Genomic DNA, 19,450 nt, shown 5'->3' with positions numbered 1-19,450 from the left:
CTTATGTATAGGGTGTTCATGGATAGGAGAATAATAAGATAACTGAAGATTACTTTATTTATGATAAGGCATGATCAGTCCCCAGCTCCATTATATTTGGAAACAGGACTAATTGAAACTCTGTACCTCAACTTAGGAGCCATATTATATTTTAAAACCCAATAGAAGCCCTACTCCCAAGATTTTGTATGTAGATAAAAAATCCCTAAAGAATAGTTTACCCTAATTATAATAAAAGAGTGAATTTTTTAGATAATATAGCTCAAATATAAATTAACAATGCCTTTAATATTTCAAATCATAGTGCTATTAGTGCTATATATATATGCACTATGTTTTACTCTTCTCTCTAAAATGATTCCAGGAAGTTTTTTTTATCTAATTGAATATATAAATGTTTCTGGCTATAGATTGATAATTCAAATTTTAATCAAAAATTTACCTATTAATTTGGAAATGAATACCTAATTTAGTATTATGCTTTATAAAATAATGTGTGAATTTATAAGCTTCATGCTGTCTGGTATGTATGTATATGTGTGTGTGTGTGTGTGTGTGTATATATACATATATAATATTATTATATCATATATATATATATATATATATATATATATATCCTTTGTGGCTATAAACCTAGAGCCTAGAACAATGCCAGGCATATATATACTACATACTCAGTAAATATGTCTTTAATTAATTAATTAATTTAGAAATACTAGCACTTGGATTATAGCTCAGTGTTAGAGCACTTGCCTAGTATGCATGAGGTCCTGGGTTCAATCTCCAGCGCTGCAGGTAGTGGGGAGAAATACTCTATTACTCTTTTCCACCCTCATACTTAAAATAATTTAAACTCTTCAACAACATTTCTTCAAGAATGTCTTTGTCATCACTAAAACTGTTTTTTGAATAATCAGCTCAGTTTTCCAGACTATATCATCCTTATTCTATATATATGGTCCCTTTAAATCCATATATAATGATGTCTCTGGAAATATAAACCCAAACTACAAGTACTAGTCACCTAATATTAGAATCTTTCCTGTTTTCATTGTTGCTACAACAAAATTGTATAATGTTTTTCTGTTTGTTTTTACTTGGAAATAATTATAGACTCACAGAAAGTTACAAAGATAGCACAAAAAAAGTTCCATGTACCCTCATCTCAGTTTCTCTCATTTCTGATATCTTATCTACCAAAACCAGGATATTGACATTGATACAAAGTGTTAACTGGTACTTCTGTACTATTTTATCATATTTATATATTCATGTAACCACCACCCCAATCCATACTGGGGCATTATTAGCATTGTTTTATCTTTTTTCTTATTCTCCCCGCAGTTACTCCTGTTTCTTTCACCATGCCCTGATATCCTTAATATCCTGCAACTATTAATGTATTTTTCATCTCTATTACTTTGTCATTTTAAGAATGTGATTTTTGAGGATCATAAAATATGTGACCTTTTGAGATTGGCTTTTTTTCACACAGCATACTGCCAAGTTTTTCCATGTACCAATAATTCATTTTTCATAGAATAATAATATTCCATGGTATTCATGTATCACAATTTGCTTAAGCATTCATCAATTGTAGGGCATTTTGGTTGTTTATATTTTTGGCTATTGTATATAAACTTGCTATACATGGACAAGTTTTTGTATGAACTTAGTTTTCATTTATCTGGGAAATGGCCAAAAATGCAATTGCTGGATCATATGGTAAATTTATGTTTAGAGTGTTAGGAAACTGTAAAGCTATTTTCCAGAGTGTCTGTACCATTTTACATTCCACCAGCAATGTGTGCAGATGCTGGTCTCTGAATCCTCACTGGCATATGACATTGTCACTATTTTTAGTTTTAGCTGTCCCAATAAGTTTATAGAGATTTTATGGTATTAATTTACATTCCCCTGATGTCTAGTGATGGTGAAACATTTTGCATGTGCTTATTTGCTAACCAAATATTCTCTTCAGTGAAATGTAACCTTATATCTTTTGCCTGTTTCCTAATTGAATCTTTTTTATTGTTGAGTTTTGAGTGTTCTTGCTATATTTTAGATATGAGTCCTTTATCAGATATGTTATTTGTAAATGTTTTCTCCCAGTTGTAGCTTGTCTTTTCATTGTAGAGCAAGTTTTAAATTCTAATTTTTGATAATTAGAATGATTATCTAATTGTTTTCTATGAATTGTTTTAGGTCAAAGATTTAACAGTTTCCTGCTGTATTTTGTTGAAAAATTATAATTTTACACAATCCTGTGTTCCATTTTGGGGGGAGTATTGGGGATAGAACTCAGGAGTACTCAACCACTGAGCCACATCCCCAGCTAATTTTTTGTATTTTATTTAGAGACAGGGTCTCACTGGGTTACTTAGTGCCTGGCTGTTGCTGAGGCTGGCTTTGAACTTGCGTTCCTTCTGCCTCGGCCTCTCACTGGGGTCACAGGCATGCACCACTGAGCCAGGCCTCGGTGGTCCATTTTGAGTTCATTTGTCCTAAAGTTGTGAGATTTAGGTTGAAGTTCATTTTTTTTTTTTTTTTTTGCTTCAGCACTGTTTTTTGAAAATATATTTCTCTTCCATTGAATTTCACTTAATATTTGTCTTAAATCAGTTGTACTTACTTGTGTGGGCATAAGAATTTTCTTCTAGATTCTTTATGCTGTTTCATTGGTCTATATTTCTTTTCCTCTGTCAATATGATAGTCTTGATTATGTGGCCTTACAACTTTTAAAATTGGATTAAGTGATTCTTCCCATTTTATTCTTGTTTCTCAAAATGTTTTAGCTATTCTAGTTCCTTCGCCTTTTAGTTTCTGCTTCTGGGATGGTATTGTGTTGCTGTGTCATGGGGAGAGGACAAGTACTGTGTCCTCACATGGCAGAAGGGACAGAAGAGGAAAAGGTGCCACTGTATGAAGCCTCTTTTATATAGGCCTTAATCCTATTCCTGAGGGAGGATCCCCTATGACCATATCACCTCTTAAAAAGCCTACCTTGTTGGAGATTGTTTCAACATGAATTTTGGAGGAGCATAAGCATTCCAACTACAATATTAGGTTTCTCTTTTATATTGTTTTTTGTATGACCTTAGTATCAGAGTAATACTAGCTTTATATAATAAATTAGGAAGTGTTTTATTTTCTAAAAAATGTGTAGTATTGGTGTTAAATGTTTGGCATTGTTCTCTGGTGACACCACCTAAGCTTATCTTTTTGTGAAGTTTTTAAATTACGAATGAATTTTCCTTTGTAGTTATAAGGCTATTCAAATGTCAATTTTATATATCTATTTCGTGGAGAGTTGGTAAAATTTTTTTAAATATATTCAATTTTATTTTTATGTGGTGCTGAGAATCGAACCCAGCGCCCCGTGCATGCCAGGCGAGCGCGTTACCGCTTGAGCCACATCCCCAGCCCATAGTTGGTATAATTTGTATTTCTGAGAAATTGGTTGATTTCATATAAATCATCAAATTTATATATCTAGGGACTGGGATTGTGGCTCAGTGGTAGAACACTTGCCTGGCATGTGTGAGGCCCTGGGTTCGATCCTTAGCACCACATATGAATAAAGAAATAAAGTAAAAAATCCACTGGCAACTAAAAAAAAATTATATATCTAGAGTTTTTCTAATACTCGCTTTTTCTCTTCATTTTTGTATGTCCTATCATTTCCCCCTTTTCAGTGTTAATATTGGTAACTTTTGTCTTCTCTCTTTTTTCTTTACCAATTTTGCCAGATGTTTTTAAATTTTATCAATATTTACAAAGAATTCTTTTTTTCACTGATTTTTTTCTTGTTTTTGTTTTCAATTTTGTTGATTTTGTTATTGCCTTTCTTCTGCTTGCTTTAGGCTTGTTTTCATCTTTTTTAAAATTTGTTCTAATTATACATGACAGCAGAATGCATTTCAGTTTTGTTTTCATCTTTGTTTCCTAGTTTATTTATGTAGACATTTAGATATTGATTTGAAGCCTTCCCTCTCTTTCAGTGTAAACATTTAGTGCTATAAATCTCCCTCTCTACGAATGAGTACTGGGAACTGTGCCACCAATGAAAGGAAATCCTAAGGAAGTACACTTCTTTACAGAGCTGTGTTGTACCATCCTTTGGGCCTCTGCTGGAAAGTAGAATCAAGTCTCAAATAATGCCTTTTTAATTATATCCTCTATTATCATAGATGTAGGACAGTACTATATCATACTCTGAATGTACAACTTCTTATACCTGCTTTATGATACATAGTAGTGGTCATGCTTTATCAGAGCTGGGGTTTTTTAATTTATTTTTTTAATTGTTAAGGACCTTTATTTTTATATATTTATTCATATGTGGTGCTGCAAATCGAACCCAGTGCCTCAAACATGCTAGGCAATCTCTCTACCACTGAGCCACAACCACAGTCTGCTCAGAGCTATTTTAAAGGATATTACTCTAGAATGTTTTCTTTTCAGATAATGGTTGAAAAGTTAATTTAAAAAAAAAAAAACAGTGCCAGGTATCAATAAATAAATAAATTTCCCTCTCTGCACTGTTTGGGCTGTGTCCCACATATTTAGATATATTGTAATTTCATTTGATTCAGATTCATTGTTTTTCTTTCTTGGATTTTCTCTGTCTGATCCATTTATCATTTAAAATTATGTTCTTTAATTTCCTAGAGTTTAGGCATCTTCTTTTTACCTTTCGTTACAAATTTCAACTTTCATTCACTTTTAATGAGAAAACACACTCTGATTTCAGTTTTTTTAAATTTGTTGATGTATGTTTTATGGTCCAAGATATTGTCTCTCTTTGGCATATATTCCACATGTATTTGAAAAGAATGTGTATTCTGCTTTTGTTAAATGGAAGGTTCTACATATGTCAGTTAAATCCAGTTGATTGATGATATTGTTTAGTTCTATATCCTTTCTTACCTTCTATTTAGTTGTGCTTTTAAATATTAAAAAAAGGGGGGGGGTATTGAAGTCTTTGACTATAATTTTGAATTTGTTTTCAGGTCCATCAGTTTTATGCATTTTATTTTATAGCTCTGTTGCTGGGTGCATACACATTTAGGATTGCTATGTCTTTTTGGTAGACTGACCTTTTTTTTTAAGTCATTATACAGTATCCCTTTTCATCCCAGATTTTCTTTGTTCTGAAATCTACTTTGATAGTAATAAAGTACCTTTGCTTTCTTTTGGTTAATGTTTGCATGGTGTATCTTTCTCAATCCTTTTACTTTCAACCTACCTGTATTTATACTTGAAGTGAGTTTCTTGTGGATGGCATATACAAAAGCCATGATTTTCATCTGCTTTACCAATCTCTATCTTTCAATATTATAGAAGGTAGTATTCCAAGTGCCACTAAGCAGTTGTAAAAGCCCTGATTCTTCACTAGGCTTCCTCTGAAATCATTGTGTCAGGGAAAGACACAGATATCTTATTACTGATCAGTAGACCTGAAAGTCCAGCATACTCATGTGGTCTCCATTGACTCCACAGAGGGAGGGGAGAATCTTCATTACCTCTCAGCCTTCTCTCTCATCCTTCTGGTGGGGTAGTTGGAGTGCCTCATTGCAGGCTGGTAAGGGCATAATTCTGGTCTTCCCATTAGCCTTTACAGGGATGAGAGGTATGGGGAAGAAGGTGTGGCTACAGTTTTTCTGACTTGCTTGCCTGAAACAGTGGTTGTTATTGTCAGAATATTTTCCCAAGAAAAATTACTTGTGTGTGCTAAAAAAAGATACCTTTAAGATGTTGTGTCTTGCTTAATTTCTACAATACTATCAAGGTACAAGTGTTAATCTTAAGACCTGAAAAATAGCCTGAAGTTCCTGACCAAAGAACCTTAATCACTGTTTGGTAAATGGGTCCTGCCACAATAAATACTTGTACTTTGAGACAGAAAATATTTGATCAAAAGTAGCTGGCTTATAAATTGAGTTGTTTAAGTTTCCAAGTTTAAGTTTCCGACTACTTGTGCCGGAATGTTTTTGTTTGTTTGTTTTGTGGTGTTAGGGATTGAACAGGGCCTTGTAATAATCGGAAGTGCTCCACCACAGAGTTACACTGTCTCAGAATTAGTTTGTTTTTGTTTTGTTTATTCCTGGGCCACTTTGTTTGGAAGGAACATTAAACTGAAGGACCCCCTTAAAATGATAATTGGCTCATTTATCATTCCTTTGATAATCTTACTGAATTAATTTTGGGGGGATGATGAAACTATTTCTCTTCACCAAACATGTAATGAATCAGGGTTTTACTTTTGCTTTTTTGCTATTTGTTTTTTATTTTGTTATTTGATTTTTTTCTTTAGTTAATTGGTTTGATTTTTTTTAAAGAGAGAGAGAATTTTTTAATATTTATTTCTTACTTTTCCGCTGACACAACATCTTTGTTTGCATGTGGTGCTGAGGATTGAACCCGGGCTGCATGCATGCCAGGCTAGTGTGCTACTGCTTGAGCCACATCCCCAGCCCATAATTGGTTTGATTTTGTTTTTTGCCTTTGTCAGGCCTTTATCATTTGGAATCAATTTATCTAAACTTGATGCCAAAATTTATGAAACTTTAATAAGGACTCCCACCCCAGCATCAAGATACTCCATGTTTTTATTTAACTCAGAATTTTTCATATAAACTTCATAATGCTGGTAAAAATAGTCTGAGATTTGTTTTTTCCTGAATGAAGTATAAATAATGATATGTTCATTACTTCCAGAATTCATGATGCTTGGATCCATGCTGATTATATAGGTTTTACTAAAGGTAGAGAATCAGAGGGATGATGAGACTGCTTAGTAAATAGAAGCCTTTAATTTATAGGCATATTTTCTAAAAGACATTTAGTTTTGAAAATACCTATTTTAAAAAATATATGTAAGATCTTGCCAATTGCAAAATGTTAGATGATATAAACTTAGCCCTACATTATTAAAATGGCACAGAATTTAAAATTTACTAAGCTATTGACATGTAGTTTTAGAAATCTGCACTTTCAGATAGATTTATGTTGTATCACCTTTTTAAATCTTATGTTTATGTCAATAATTTTTAAAGTATATAAAAGTATATTCATATGTTATTTATTTTTTACTGTGGTGTTTCTTCTCTTTTCCTTTATTGTTTGTCTCTATGTTTCCTCTCTCCTCCATCTTTCTCCCAACATACCTTAGTATATTAATCCATATTTTTTTCCATATGGATTATAGACTAATATTCAAATATATTTACATGAATATATGTAATATATACAAACATATACAGATATGTACACATAGGGATTTGGAGAGGTGTTATTTTGCCTTAATGTATGGACTTATATGCTTTTCTTCATCTTGCTTTTGTTATTGAAACTCATGGAATCTCTGTTAGTCAACTGCTATAGCTCTACTTCAGTGGTGATCTAATGTTTCTCATTGTGGATGCATGTTCAATAATTATTCAGTCATGTCTCCTACTAAGCATTTATTGTTACTAGTTTTATATCTCTCTAAAGAAAAGAAAAAATAGTTATACACACACACACATATACTCATATACATACACACATACAATTACATTCTAATGCTTTTGTTGCTAGGGAAAAGGTTAAATTTTAATTTTAATAGGTGTTTATAGACTGCTTTCCTATAAGGCTATAATAATTGTCATTTTTACCACCAATTTAGAGATGGCTTTTTCTCTGCCAATAACACATATTATTGGTTTTTAATTTCTATCTATTTCATGGTTCACAACCATATTTGACATTGCTCAAATTTGCATTTCTTTAACCTTTAGAGAGTAGAACATCTTTTCTTGTTTCTTGGCCAATGGATTTGTTCATTTGTGTATTGCCTATTCATGACCTTTACCTATTTTTTTCTACTGGGTTGCCTATTCCTTTGTCAATTTATTTAATCTCTTTATTATACTCTTTATATTAATCTGTTTCTTCTCTGAATTGCAAATATTCTTTTGAAATCTGTTGTCTCTTGATAGGTTTATTCTATCTTTTGTCTTTTTGATGCGTTTATTCTATGTTCTATTTTCTTGATACGTCTGTCTTTTGAAGAATCTGGGTTTTCAGTAGTTAAGATGTACTCTTCCTTTTTAAAAATGTCATTTTTAATATAATTTGTAAGATTTGTATTACTTTTAAAATAAACTCTCTTATCCAGTTGAAATTTATTTTAGAAAATGCTTATAAGACTTTGTCCAGTTTTCTTTCAAATGAGTATTCCATTTTTGCAGAATCATGTATTAAATCCTTTTCTCATTGAATTTAAATATTTATGGGTTCAGTATTTACTTATTTTATTACATTGGCATTATAGCACACATAAACAAATGCATGCCAATACAGGGGGATGAAAATATCGTTGTGAGGTTTGGTAAGTTTTGATGATAGTAATTAAGAATGAGTCACTTCTTCATGTTGAGTCGCTGATCAGAATGGAATGTGGTAGAGAGCCCAGTTGATAGCCATTTACAGTTGGGCATTTCTTAGCAGGAATATATTATGAGAAATGTGTCATTAGGCAATTTCATCATTGTGGGAACATCATAGGGTGCTTACACACACTAAGATGGCTTTGATGTCACTAGGCAATATAATCTTATGGAATACCATTGTATGTTCATTGACAAAAACATCATTATGTCACACATGATTGTATTTATAACTATTCCTGATGTTGCCAGCTAATATTTTTATCTTTGTAAAATATTGAAAATATAAATGTATACTATTTATTGAGAGCCAGTTTATTTTACAGAAAAAATGGTTACTTATCCTAAGTATTAAGTTACTTGCCCAATATTATATAACTAATACATGTTAAACATAGGATTAAGACATGAAGTTAAAGCTCTTTCTATTGTGCCAAAATGAAATGTTTGGTGAAACGTACTTTGAAAACTAAAGGTACGGTGATAATGTCATAATCATCATATTAACATCTAAGTTTTATTTTAAAATAATGCAGTGATTAATATACAAGAAAACTGCAGCAGATTATTCAAAACAAAGAAGTTCTGTTTTGATTTAAATAAATCATCCATGTGTTCTTTCATGATATGGTCTATGACTAAACTATTAGAATATTTTTAAATCCTTTTTATTCTTAAGACATTCCAATAACTGGTTCTTTTAAACATTTTTTAGAACAGAAGAAAGTTAAAGTTAAAAAACCAAAACCCGAATTTCCTGTATACATGCCTTTAGAAAATACATATGTTCAGTCTTATGATCATGGAACTTCTATAGAAGAAATTGAGGAGCAAATGGATGATTGGCTGGAAAACAGGAACAGAACACAGAAAAAACAGGTAAATGAACTTTTAAAAAGTTGTTTTAATTGAGTAAAACACTTATAGAAAAGTACATAAAATATAGCTATACAGCTCACCAAGGTATATCCAAGGCACACCAAGTTAACCATTGCTAAGATCAATTACTAGAACATTGCCCATGTTCCTCCTAGTTGCTGCCTTCTTTTTTCCAATTATCAAGACTTCTAATGCCATAGACATTTTGCCCACATTTTGAATTTTACAAAGAGAATCGTTTTATTGTACTCCTTTACATCACATTTTCTGTGTTCAGTATTTTATTTGTAAGATTTATCCATGATTATGTTTACCAGTAGGTTATATATTGCTATATAATCATTTGTAAACAGTATATTTTATTTTGTTAGAGAAATATGGTATTTCCAGTTCATGGCTATAATAACTAATTTTCTTGCAAACATTCTCTTACATGTCTTCCAGTTTGTCTATACATAAAATTTTATTTTTGGAGTTAACTTTCAGGTCATAGCTCATCTTGAGTAAATATTTCTGAATCATTTTTTAAAATGTTTATACCAGTTTACCCTTCAATGGCAAGCAAAATATGATAGTTCCAATTACTGTACATCCTAGCCAGTACTTGGTCATGTCTTCTATATTTTAACCATTATGGTAATTTTGTGGTGATATCTAATTATGGTATAATTTTCATATCCTTTGAAGATTAAATAGAACACCATTTCTTATGTTTACTGAACACTGATAACTACTTATGTGAAGTGCCTTTCCAAGTCTTATTTTTTTACTCGATTGCCTATCTTTTGATACTGGTCTGTAAACAGTTCAGAAATTAGTCTTTGTATCCTTCTATTCTATTTTTGGCTTGCCTTTTCATTCTCTAAACAGTGCTAATGGTATCTGTGAGCAGTTAATTTCAATTCTCTGCTCTCCTCTCCCCTGGCAAACACTCATCTACTTTCCATCTATATAGATTTGCCTATTCTGGATAGTTTGTATAATTGGAATCAAATAATATGTAGCCTTATATGTTTGGCTTTTTAAATTGGGCATAATGTTCTCAAGGTTCATCCATGGGGTAACATGTAACAGTACTTCATTCTTTTTGTGACTGAATAATATTTCCATTTGTGGGTATGTGATATACTGTTTATCCATTCATCAGCTGATGGACATTTAAGTTAATTCTACTTTGGGGCTATCATAAATGAAGGTGCTATTAAAATTAACATACAAGTCTGAGCATTTTTTGTGGTTTCTGTAAGGATTATAATTAACATCTTATAACAATCTAGTTAGGATTAATGCCAACTTAATTTCGATAGAATACAGAAACTTGGCTCCCATTCACTCTGTTCCACCTCCCTTTATGCTTGTTGTCAGTTTGAAGCAGGAAGCCAGAGTGAGATTCAGGAGTCAGGCTCAGGCTTTTATAACTACTTACTCTTGGAAGAACTCCTTTCAGGAGACTAGCATTCCTTTTGTAGGGCAATATCCCAAATGACTTAAGGACTACATACTTGACCCCACCTCTTAAAGGTTCCATCAGCAACCACATTGCCACACTAGGGACCAGGCTCCTAACACATTAACCTTATGCCGACAAGCATCCAATCCAATTATACCTATGTTCAACTATTTCAAATGTTTGATTTACTCTTGAAAGAATTGTGTAACTGTGGTTTCTGTATTCTGTATATGCCAGATAGTTTATTAACTATGTTTTGAATTCTCTTGTTATTATCATTCAGTTTTTGCTTGCTTGTTAACCAGTTACTCCAAGAGATGTGTTAAAAATCCTTCCCTGAGGGCCTAGGGTTGTAGCTCAGTAGTAGAGCACTTGCCTAGCATGTGTGAAGCACTGGGTTCAATCCTCAGCACCATATAAAAATAAATAAATAAAATGAAGATATTGTGTCCATTTACAACTAATTTTTTTTTAAATCTTCTACTGAGATTATAGGTGTGTTCGTTTTTCCTTGTAGCTTAGTCACATTTTGTTTTATGGATACACAAGTCTTTGTGTGGTTATATGCTTTCTTTTTCCTAGTATGAATAAATAGTAGAATGTCTAAAATATGTGATAGGCATAATTTAAATATTTAAGCCAGGTGACTGGTACATGTCTGTAATCTCAGTGACTTGGGGAGGCTAAGGCAGGGGGATCACAAGTTTGAGGACAGCCTGGGCAACTTACCAAGACCTGTCTCAAAAATCAAAAGGGTAGGGATAGAGCTCAGTAATAGAGTGCCAGTAGGTGCAATCCCTAGACTGCAGGCGGGAGGGAAGGAAGGAAGGGAGGGAGGGAGGGAAGAAGGAAGGAAATTAAATATTTAGGAAACTGCCAAACTGTTTCCCCAAGTAGCTGTTTATTTTTGCATTCCCACCAGCAGTGTATGAGGGTTACAGTTGCTCTGCATCCTGCCCTATATTTGCTGTGACTATTCTCTTCAATTTTAGCTATTCTAGCAGATGTATAGGAGTATCTCATTATGCTTCCAAAATTCAGTTCTCTATTGAATGATAATATCTGAGTACATTTTCATGTGTTCATTTAGCATTTGAATATCTTATTTTATGAAATGTCTATAAGTGTCTACTTTATGAAGTGTCTGTTTCCTAGTTTATTGAATTTGAAAGTTTTCTATACACTTTAGATGTAAGCCCTTTGTTACTAGTTGTTTTGCAAATATTCTCTTCCAATCTATGACTTGATTTTTCTTCGTGAAAGTATCTTTTGAAAGCAAAAAGTCTTTAATTCAGATGTTCCCATTAACAAAATTTTTTCTTTTATATTAATCCTTTAAATCCTAATTAGGAAATCTTTGCAAACCCAAAGTCACTAATAAAGTCACTAATATTTTCTCCTGTTCCCTTTTAGAAATTGTATAGTTTTTTTCTTCCATTTAGATTTGTCAACTTTTCCATATTGTGTGAAGTAGACGTCAAAGTTCAAACTTTTTCTTTTTTAGATTCAAACCTTTTTACATATGACTATGCCATGTTCCAGCTCCATTTGTTGAAGATTATCATTTTTCACTGAATTGCCATGGTATCTTGATTAGAAAGCAATTGTTCATATATACATTGATTTATTTCTGATGATTTTTTACTAATACATAGAAATAGAAATGATTTTTGTATATTGATCTTATATTCAACAATTTTGCTCAACTAACTTATTAGTTCTAGTCGCTTCTTTACCCCTTGCCTTAGGATTTTCTACAGAAATAATTATGTTGCCTGCAAGTGAAGAAAGTTTTACTTCTTAACTTCCAGTTTGGAAGCTCTGTATCTTTTTGTGGGCTTTTTTTTTTTTTCATTTAGCCTAGTTTCTTTATTTTTTTTTTATTGGTTGTTCAAAAAATTACAAAGCTCATGACATATCATCTTCCATACATTTGATTCAAGTGGGTTATGAACTCCCATTTTTTACCCCAAATACAAGTTGCAGAATCACATCAGTTACACATCCACATTTTTACATAATACCATATTAATGACTGTTGTATTTTGCTACCTTTCCTATCCCCTACTATCCCCCCTCCCCTTCCCTCTCATTTTCCCTCTCTACCCCATCTGCTGTTGTTTGATTCTCTCCCTTGTTTTTTTTTCCCCTTTCCCCTCACAAACTCTTATATGTAATTTTGTGTAACAATGAGGGTCTCCTTCCATTTCCATACAGTTTCCCTTCTCTCTCCCTTTCTCCCACCCCACTCGTCTCTGTTTAATGTTAGTCTTTTCCTCATGCTCTTCTTCTGTGTTCTGATCTTAGTTGCTCTCTTTATATCAAAGAAGACATTTGGCATTTGTTTTTTAAGGATTGGCTAGCTTCACTCAGCATTATCTGCTCTAATGCCATCCATTTCCCTGCAAAATCCATGATCTTGTCATTTTTTAGTGCTGCGTAATACTCCATTGTGTATAAATGCCACCGTTTTTTAATCCATTCATCTATTGAAGGGCATCTAGGTTGATTCCAAAGTCTAGCTATTGTGAATTGTGCTGCTATGATCATTGATGTGGCAGTATCCCTATAGTATGCTCTTTTAAGGTCCTCAGGGAATAGACCGAGAAGGGCGATAACTGGGTCAAATGGTGGTTCCATTCCCAGCTTTCCTAGGAGTCTCCATACTGCTTTCCATATTGCCCGCACCAATTTGCAGTCCCACCAGCAATGTACAAGTGTAAATAAGATCGACAGACCCTTAGCCATGCTAATGAAGAGAAGAAGAGAAAAAACTCAAATTACTAACATACGGGATGAAAAAGGCAATATCACAACAGACACTACAGAAATACAGAAGATAATTAGAAAGTATTTCGAAACCCTATATTCTAATAAAATAGAAGACAGTGAAGACATCGATAAATTTCTTAAGTCATATGAGCTGCCTAGATTGAGTCAGGAAGACACACACAATTTAAACAGACCAATAACAAAGGAAGAAATAGAAGAAGCCATTAAAAGACTACCAACCAAGAAAAGCCCTGGACCGGATGGGTATACAGCGGAGTTTTACAAAACCTTCAAAGAAGAATTAATACCAGGAGGATCCAACATGGCGGCCGGCGAGCAAGCAGCATTTTCTATACCTCCGCAGTAATGGGATCAGAGAGACACATAAATACACTTGCATGGGACCTGCTGAGGATCTTCTAACAATATTCCACTGAAAGAAGACCTGCCGATAACTAGTAAGTCTGTGTGAGGGGTCAGTTTGTCCCAGGCGACTGAATCTCGGCAACGCGGATCAGGGACACAATCCCGCCGGTCACGGCGGCTGAACTGGGCCCTGCAGGGCTGAGTCTGGGATCGGCCTTAGGCGGTTCAGCGCTAGGATCCACACTCCTACCACCCCACCCCCCTCCAGCCGGGTCGGAGCAACGCGGAGCAGGGACACAATCCCGCCAGTCACGGCGGCTGATCTGGGCCCTGCAGGGCTGAGTCTGGGATCGGCCTCAGGCGGTTCAGCGCTAGGATCCACACTCCTACCACCCCACCCCCCTCCAGCCGGGTCGGAGCAACGCGGAGCAGGGACACAATCACGGCGGCTGATCTGGGCCCTGCAGGGCTGAGTCTGGGATCGGCCTCAGGCGGTTCAGCGCTAGGATCCACACTCCTACCACCCCACCCCCCTCCAGCCGGTTCGGAGCAACGCGGAGCAGGGACACAATCCCGCTGGTCACAGCGGCGGCTGATCTGGGCCCTGCAGGGCTGAGTCTGCGAACTGCCTCTGGCGGTTCAGCGTTAGGATCCACACTCCTACCACCCCACCCCCCTCCAGCCGGTCTGGAGCAACTCGGAGCAGGGACACAATCCCGCCAGCCACGGAGGCGGCTGGACTGGGCCCCGCAGGCCTGAGTCTGTGAACTGCCTCTAGCGGTTTGGCGCTAGGACTTTGGCAGCACTTAGGGCTGAGTTTCAGCTTTGAGACAGAGGAGAGAAGCGGTCCAGTTTGGTTCCAGACACTGGTCGGACCACAGAGGAGGACAGCAGCCGCCATTTCAGACAGATGATGTAATCATCCCCATGTTCTACTGATCACAGCTCATTCAGCTACGGAACAGGTGATTTCAGGCTAGTAAATTTCAAAAACACAACAGTTGCACCAAGCAGAAAGAAGCGCGTGCAGTATGAAAAGACAAGGAAAGAAAGGATCACAAGCAATGCAGGTCAACTCAACTTTAGAAGAGGTAATAGCTGCAACAGATGGAATATCAGATAAAGAGTTCAGGATATATATGCTTCAGATGATCTGGAGTCTCAAGGAAGACATGAGACAGCAAAATCAGACAATGAAAGATCACATTGACAAACAAATCCAGGAAGTAAAAGATCAATTTCACAGGGAGATAGAGGTAATAAAAAACAAACAAATAGAAATACTAGAAATGCAGGAAACAATAAACCAACTTAAAAACTCAATTGAGAATACTACCAGCAGAGTGGATCACTTAGAAGATAGAACATCAGACAATGAAGACAGAGTATTTCAACTTGAAAAGAACATAGATAGCTCAGCAAGTCTACTAAGAAACCATGAGCAGAACATTGAAGAGCTATGGGATAATATCAAAAGACCAAACTTAAGAGTCATTGGGATACAGGAAGGCACAGAGCTCCATAACAAAGGATTAAGCAATCTATTCAGTGAAATAATACAAGAAAACTTCCCAGACATGAAGAATGTGACAGAATCCCAAATCCTAGAAGCCTACAGGACGCCGATTGTGCAAAATCATAAGAGATCCACACCTAGACACATTATAATGAAGATGTCCAACATACAGAATAAGGAGAGAATTTTAAAAGCTGCAAGAGAAAGAAAGCAGATTACATTTAGGGGTAAACCAATCAGGATAACAGCTGATCTCTCAACACAGACTCTGAAAGCTAGAAGATCCTGGAATAACATATTTCAAACACTGAAAGAAAATGGGTTCCAACCAAGAATCGTGTATCTGACGAAATTAAGCTTCAGGATAGAAGATGAAATTAAAACCTTCCATGATAAACAAAAGTTAAAAGAATTCGCAGCTAGAAAACCATCTCTTCAAAAAATCCTTGGCAAAACATTACAGGAAGAGGAAATGGAAAATAACATTGAAAACCAACAATGGGAGGTAGGACAGTAAAGGGGGGAAAGTAGTCAAAGAGGATAACAAATCAGGTTTAGTAACATCAATAGACAAATATGGCTGGAAGAACAAATCATATCTCAATAATAACCTTAAATGTTAATGGCTTAAACTCACCAATTAAGAGACACAGGCTAGTAGAATGGATCACAAAACAAGACCCAACAATATGCTGCCTACAGGAGACGCATCTGATAGGAAAAGATATTCATAGACTGAAGGTGAAAGGGGGGGAAAAATCATACCACTCATATGGACTGCGGAAACAAGCAGGAGTGTCCATACTCATATCTAATAAAATAGATTTCAAGCCAAAGTTAATCAAAAGGGATAAAGAAGGACACTTCATACTGCTCAAGGGAACCATACACCAACAAGACATAACAATCATAAATATATATGCCCCAAACAACGGTGCTGCTATGTTCATCAAGCACACGCTCCTCAAGTTCAAGAGTCTAATAGACCACCATGCAATAATCATGGGAGACTTTAATACACCTCTCTCACCACTGGACAGATCTTCCAAACAAAAGTTAAATAAGGAAACTATAGAACTCAATAACATAATTAATAACCTAGACTTAATTGACATATATAGACTATACCACCCAACATCAAGTAATTACACTTTTTTCTCAGCAGCACATGGAACCTTCTCAAAAATAGACCATATATTATGTCACAGGGCAACTCTTAGACAATATAAAGGGGTAGAGATAATACCATGCATCTTATCTGATCATAATGGAATGAAACTGAAAATCAATGATAAAAGAAGGAAGGAAAAATCAAGCATCACCTGGAGAATGAACAATAGGTTGCTTAATGATCAATGGGTTCTAGAAGACATTAAGGAGGAAATTAAAAACTTCCTAGAGTCAAATGAAAACACAGACACAACATATCGGAATCTATGGGACACATTGAAAGCAGTTCTAAGAGGAAAATTCATTGCTTGGAGTTCATTCCTCAAAAAAAGAAAAAACCAACAAATAAATGATCTCATACTTCATCTCAAAATCCTAGAAAAAGAAGAGCAAAACAACAGCAAAAGAAGTAGAAGGCAAGAAATAATTAAAATCAGAGCTGAAATCAATGAAATTGAAACAAAAGAAACAATTGAAAAAATCAACAAAACTAAAAGTTGGTTTTTTGAAAAAATAAATAAAATTGACAGACCCTTAGCCATGCTAACGAAGAGAAGAAGAGAGAGAACCCAAATTACTAGCATACGGGATGAAAAAGGCAATATCACAACAGACACTTCAGAAATACAGATGATAATCAGAAATTATTTTGAATCCTTATACTCCAATAAAATAGAAGATAGTGAAGGCATAGATAAATTCCTTAAGTCTTATGATCTGCCCAGATTGAGTCAGGAGGACATAGACAATCTAAACAGACCAATAACAATAGAGGAAATAGAAGAAACCATCAAAAGATTACCAACTAAGAAAAGCCCAGGACCGGATGGGTATACAGCAGAGTTTTACAAAACCTTTAAAGAGGAACTAACACCAATACTTTTCAAGCTATTTCAGGAAATAGAAAAAGAGGGAGAACTTCCAAATTCGTTCTACGAGGCCAACATCACCCTGATTCCGAAACCAGACAAAGACACTTCAAAGAAAGAAAACTACAGACCAATATCTCTAATGAACCTTGACGCAAAAATCCTCAACAAAATTCTGGCGAATCGGATTCAAATACATATCAAAAAAATTATACACCATGATCAAGTAGGATTCATCCCTGGGAGGCAAGGCTGGTTTAATATACAGAAATCAATAAATGTTATTCACCACATCAATAGACTTAAAAATAAGAACCATATGATCATCTCGATAGATGCAGAAAAAGCATTCGACAAAGTACAGCATCCCTTTATGTTCAAAACTCTAGAAAAATTAGGGATAACTGGATCATACCTCAACATTGTAAAAGCCATTTATGATAAGCCACAGGCCAGCATCACTCTGAATGGAGAAAAATTGAAGGCATTCCCACTAAGATCGGGTACAAGACAGGGATGCCCTCTCTCACCACTTCTGTTCAACATAGTCCTCGAAACACTGGCCAGAGCAATTAGACAGACGAAAGAAATTAAAGGCATAAAAATAGGAAAAGAAGAACTTAAATTATCACTGTTTGCAGATGATATGATTCTATACCTAGCAGACCCAAAAGGGTCTACAAAGAAGCTATTAGAGCTAATAAATGAATTCAGCAAATTGGCAGGATATAAGATCAACACGCATAAATCAAAGGCATTCCTGTATATCAGCGACAAATCCTCTGAAAGGGAAATGAGGACAACTACTCCATTCACAATATCCCCCCAAAAAATAAAATACTTGGGAATCAACCTAACAAAAGAGGTAAAAGATTTATACAATGAAAATTACAGAACCCTAAAGAAAGATATAGAAGAAGACCTTAGAAGATGGAAAAATATACCCTGCTCATGGATAGGCAGAACTAACATCATCAAAATGGCAATATTACCAAAAGTTCTCTATAAGTTCAATGCAATGCCAATCAAAATCCCAAAAGCATTTCTTGCAGAAATAGAAAAGAGAATCATGAAATTCATATGGAATAATAAAAGACCCAGAATAGCAAAAACAATGCTAAGCAGGAAGTGTGAATCAGGCGGTATAGCGATACCAGACTTCAAACTATACTACAGAGCAATAGTAACAAAAACAGCATGGTACTGGTACCAAAACAGGTGGGTGGACCAATGGTACAGAATAGAGGATACAGTAACCAATCCACAAAACTACAACTATCTTATATTTGATAAAGGGGCTAAAAGCATGCAATGGAGGAAGGATAGCATCTTCAACAAATGGTGCTGGGAAAACTGGAAATCCATTTGCATCAAAATGAATCTGAATCCCTATCTCTCACCATCCACAAAAGTTAACTCAAAATGGATCAAGGAGCTTGATATTAAATCAGAGACACGGCATATGATAGAAGAAAAAGTTGGTTATGATCTACATACTGTGGGAGCAGGCTCCAAATTCCTCAATAGGACACCCATAGCGCAAGAGTTAACAACTAGAATCAACAAATGGGACTTACTCAAACTAAAAAGTTTTTTCTCAGCAAAAGAAACAATAAGAGAGATAAACAGGGAGCTTACATCCTGGGAACAAATCTTTACTCCGCACACTTCAGATAGAGCCCTATTAACCAGAATATACAAAGAACTCAAAAAATTAGACAATAAGTTAACAAATAACCCAATCAATAAATGGGCCAAGGACCTGAACAGACACTTCTCAGAGGAGGACATACAATCAATCAATAAGTACATGAAAAAATGCTCACCATCACTAGCAGTCAGAGAAATGCAAATCAAAAGTACCCTAAGATACCATCTCACTCCAGTAAGATTGGCAGCCATTAGGAAGTCAGACAAAAGTAAGTGCTGGAGAGGATGCGGGGAAAAGGGCACTCTTGTTCATTGCTGGTGGGACTGCAAAATTGTGCAGCC

At 35.1% G+C, this 19,450-nt stretch overlaps 1 protein-coding gene across 1 annotated transcript in view; it reads left to right on the top strand.

Annotated features, from left to right (window-relative positions):
* Positions 1-19,450, top strand: part of Dnajc1 (DnaJ heat shock protein family (Hsp40) member C1) — a 236,297-nt gene that overhangs the window by 138,628 nt on the left and 78,219 nt on the right. Inside the window, exon 8 of the mRNA XM_026402388.2 lies at positions 9,152-9,315. Within this exon, the coding sequence (XP_026258173.2) occupies positions 9,152-9,315 (164 nt within the window). The remainder of the gene's footprint in view (positions 1-9,151; positions 9,316-19,450) is intronic.

The sequence above is a fragment of the Urocitellus parryii genome, chromosome 9 (genome assembly GCF_045843805.1).
Source record: "Urocitellus parryii isolate mUroPar1 chromosome 9, mUroPar1.hap1, whole genome shotgun sequence".
Lineage (NCBI taxonomy): Eukaryota > Metazoa > Chordata > Mammalia > Rodentia > Sciuridae > Urocitellus > Urocitellus parryii.
Note: the sequence above shows the minus strand (reverse complement) of the source record. Positions and strands in the feature narration are given on the sequence as shown.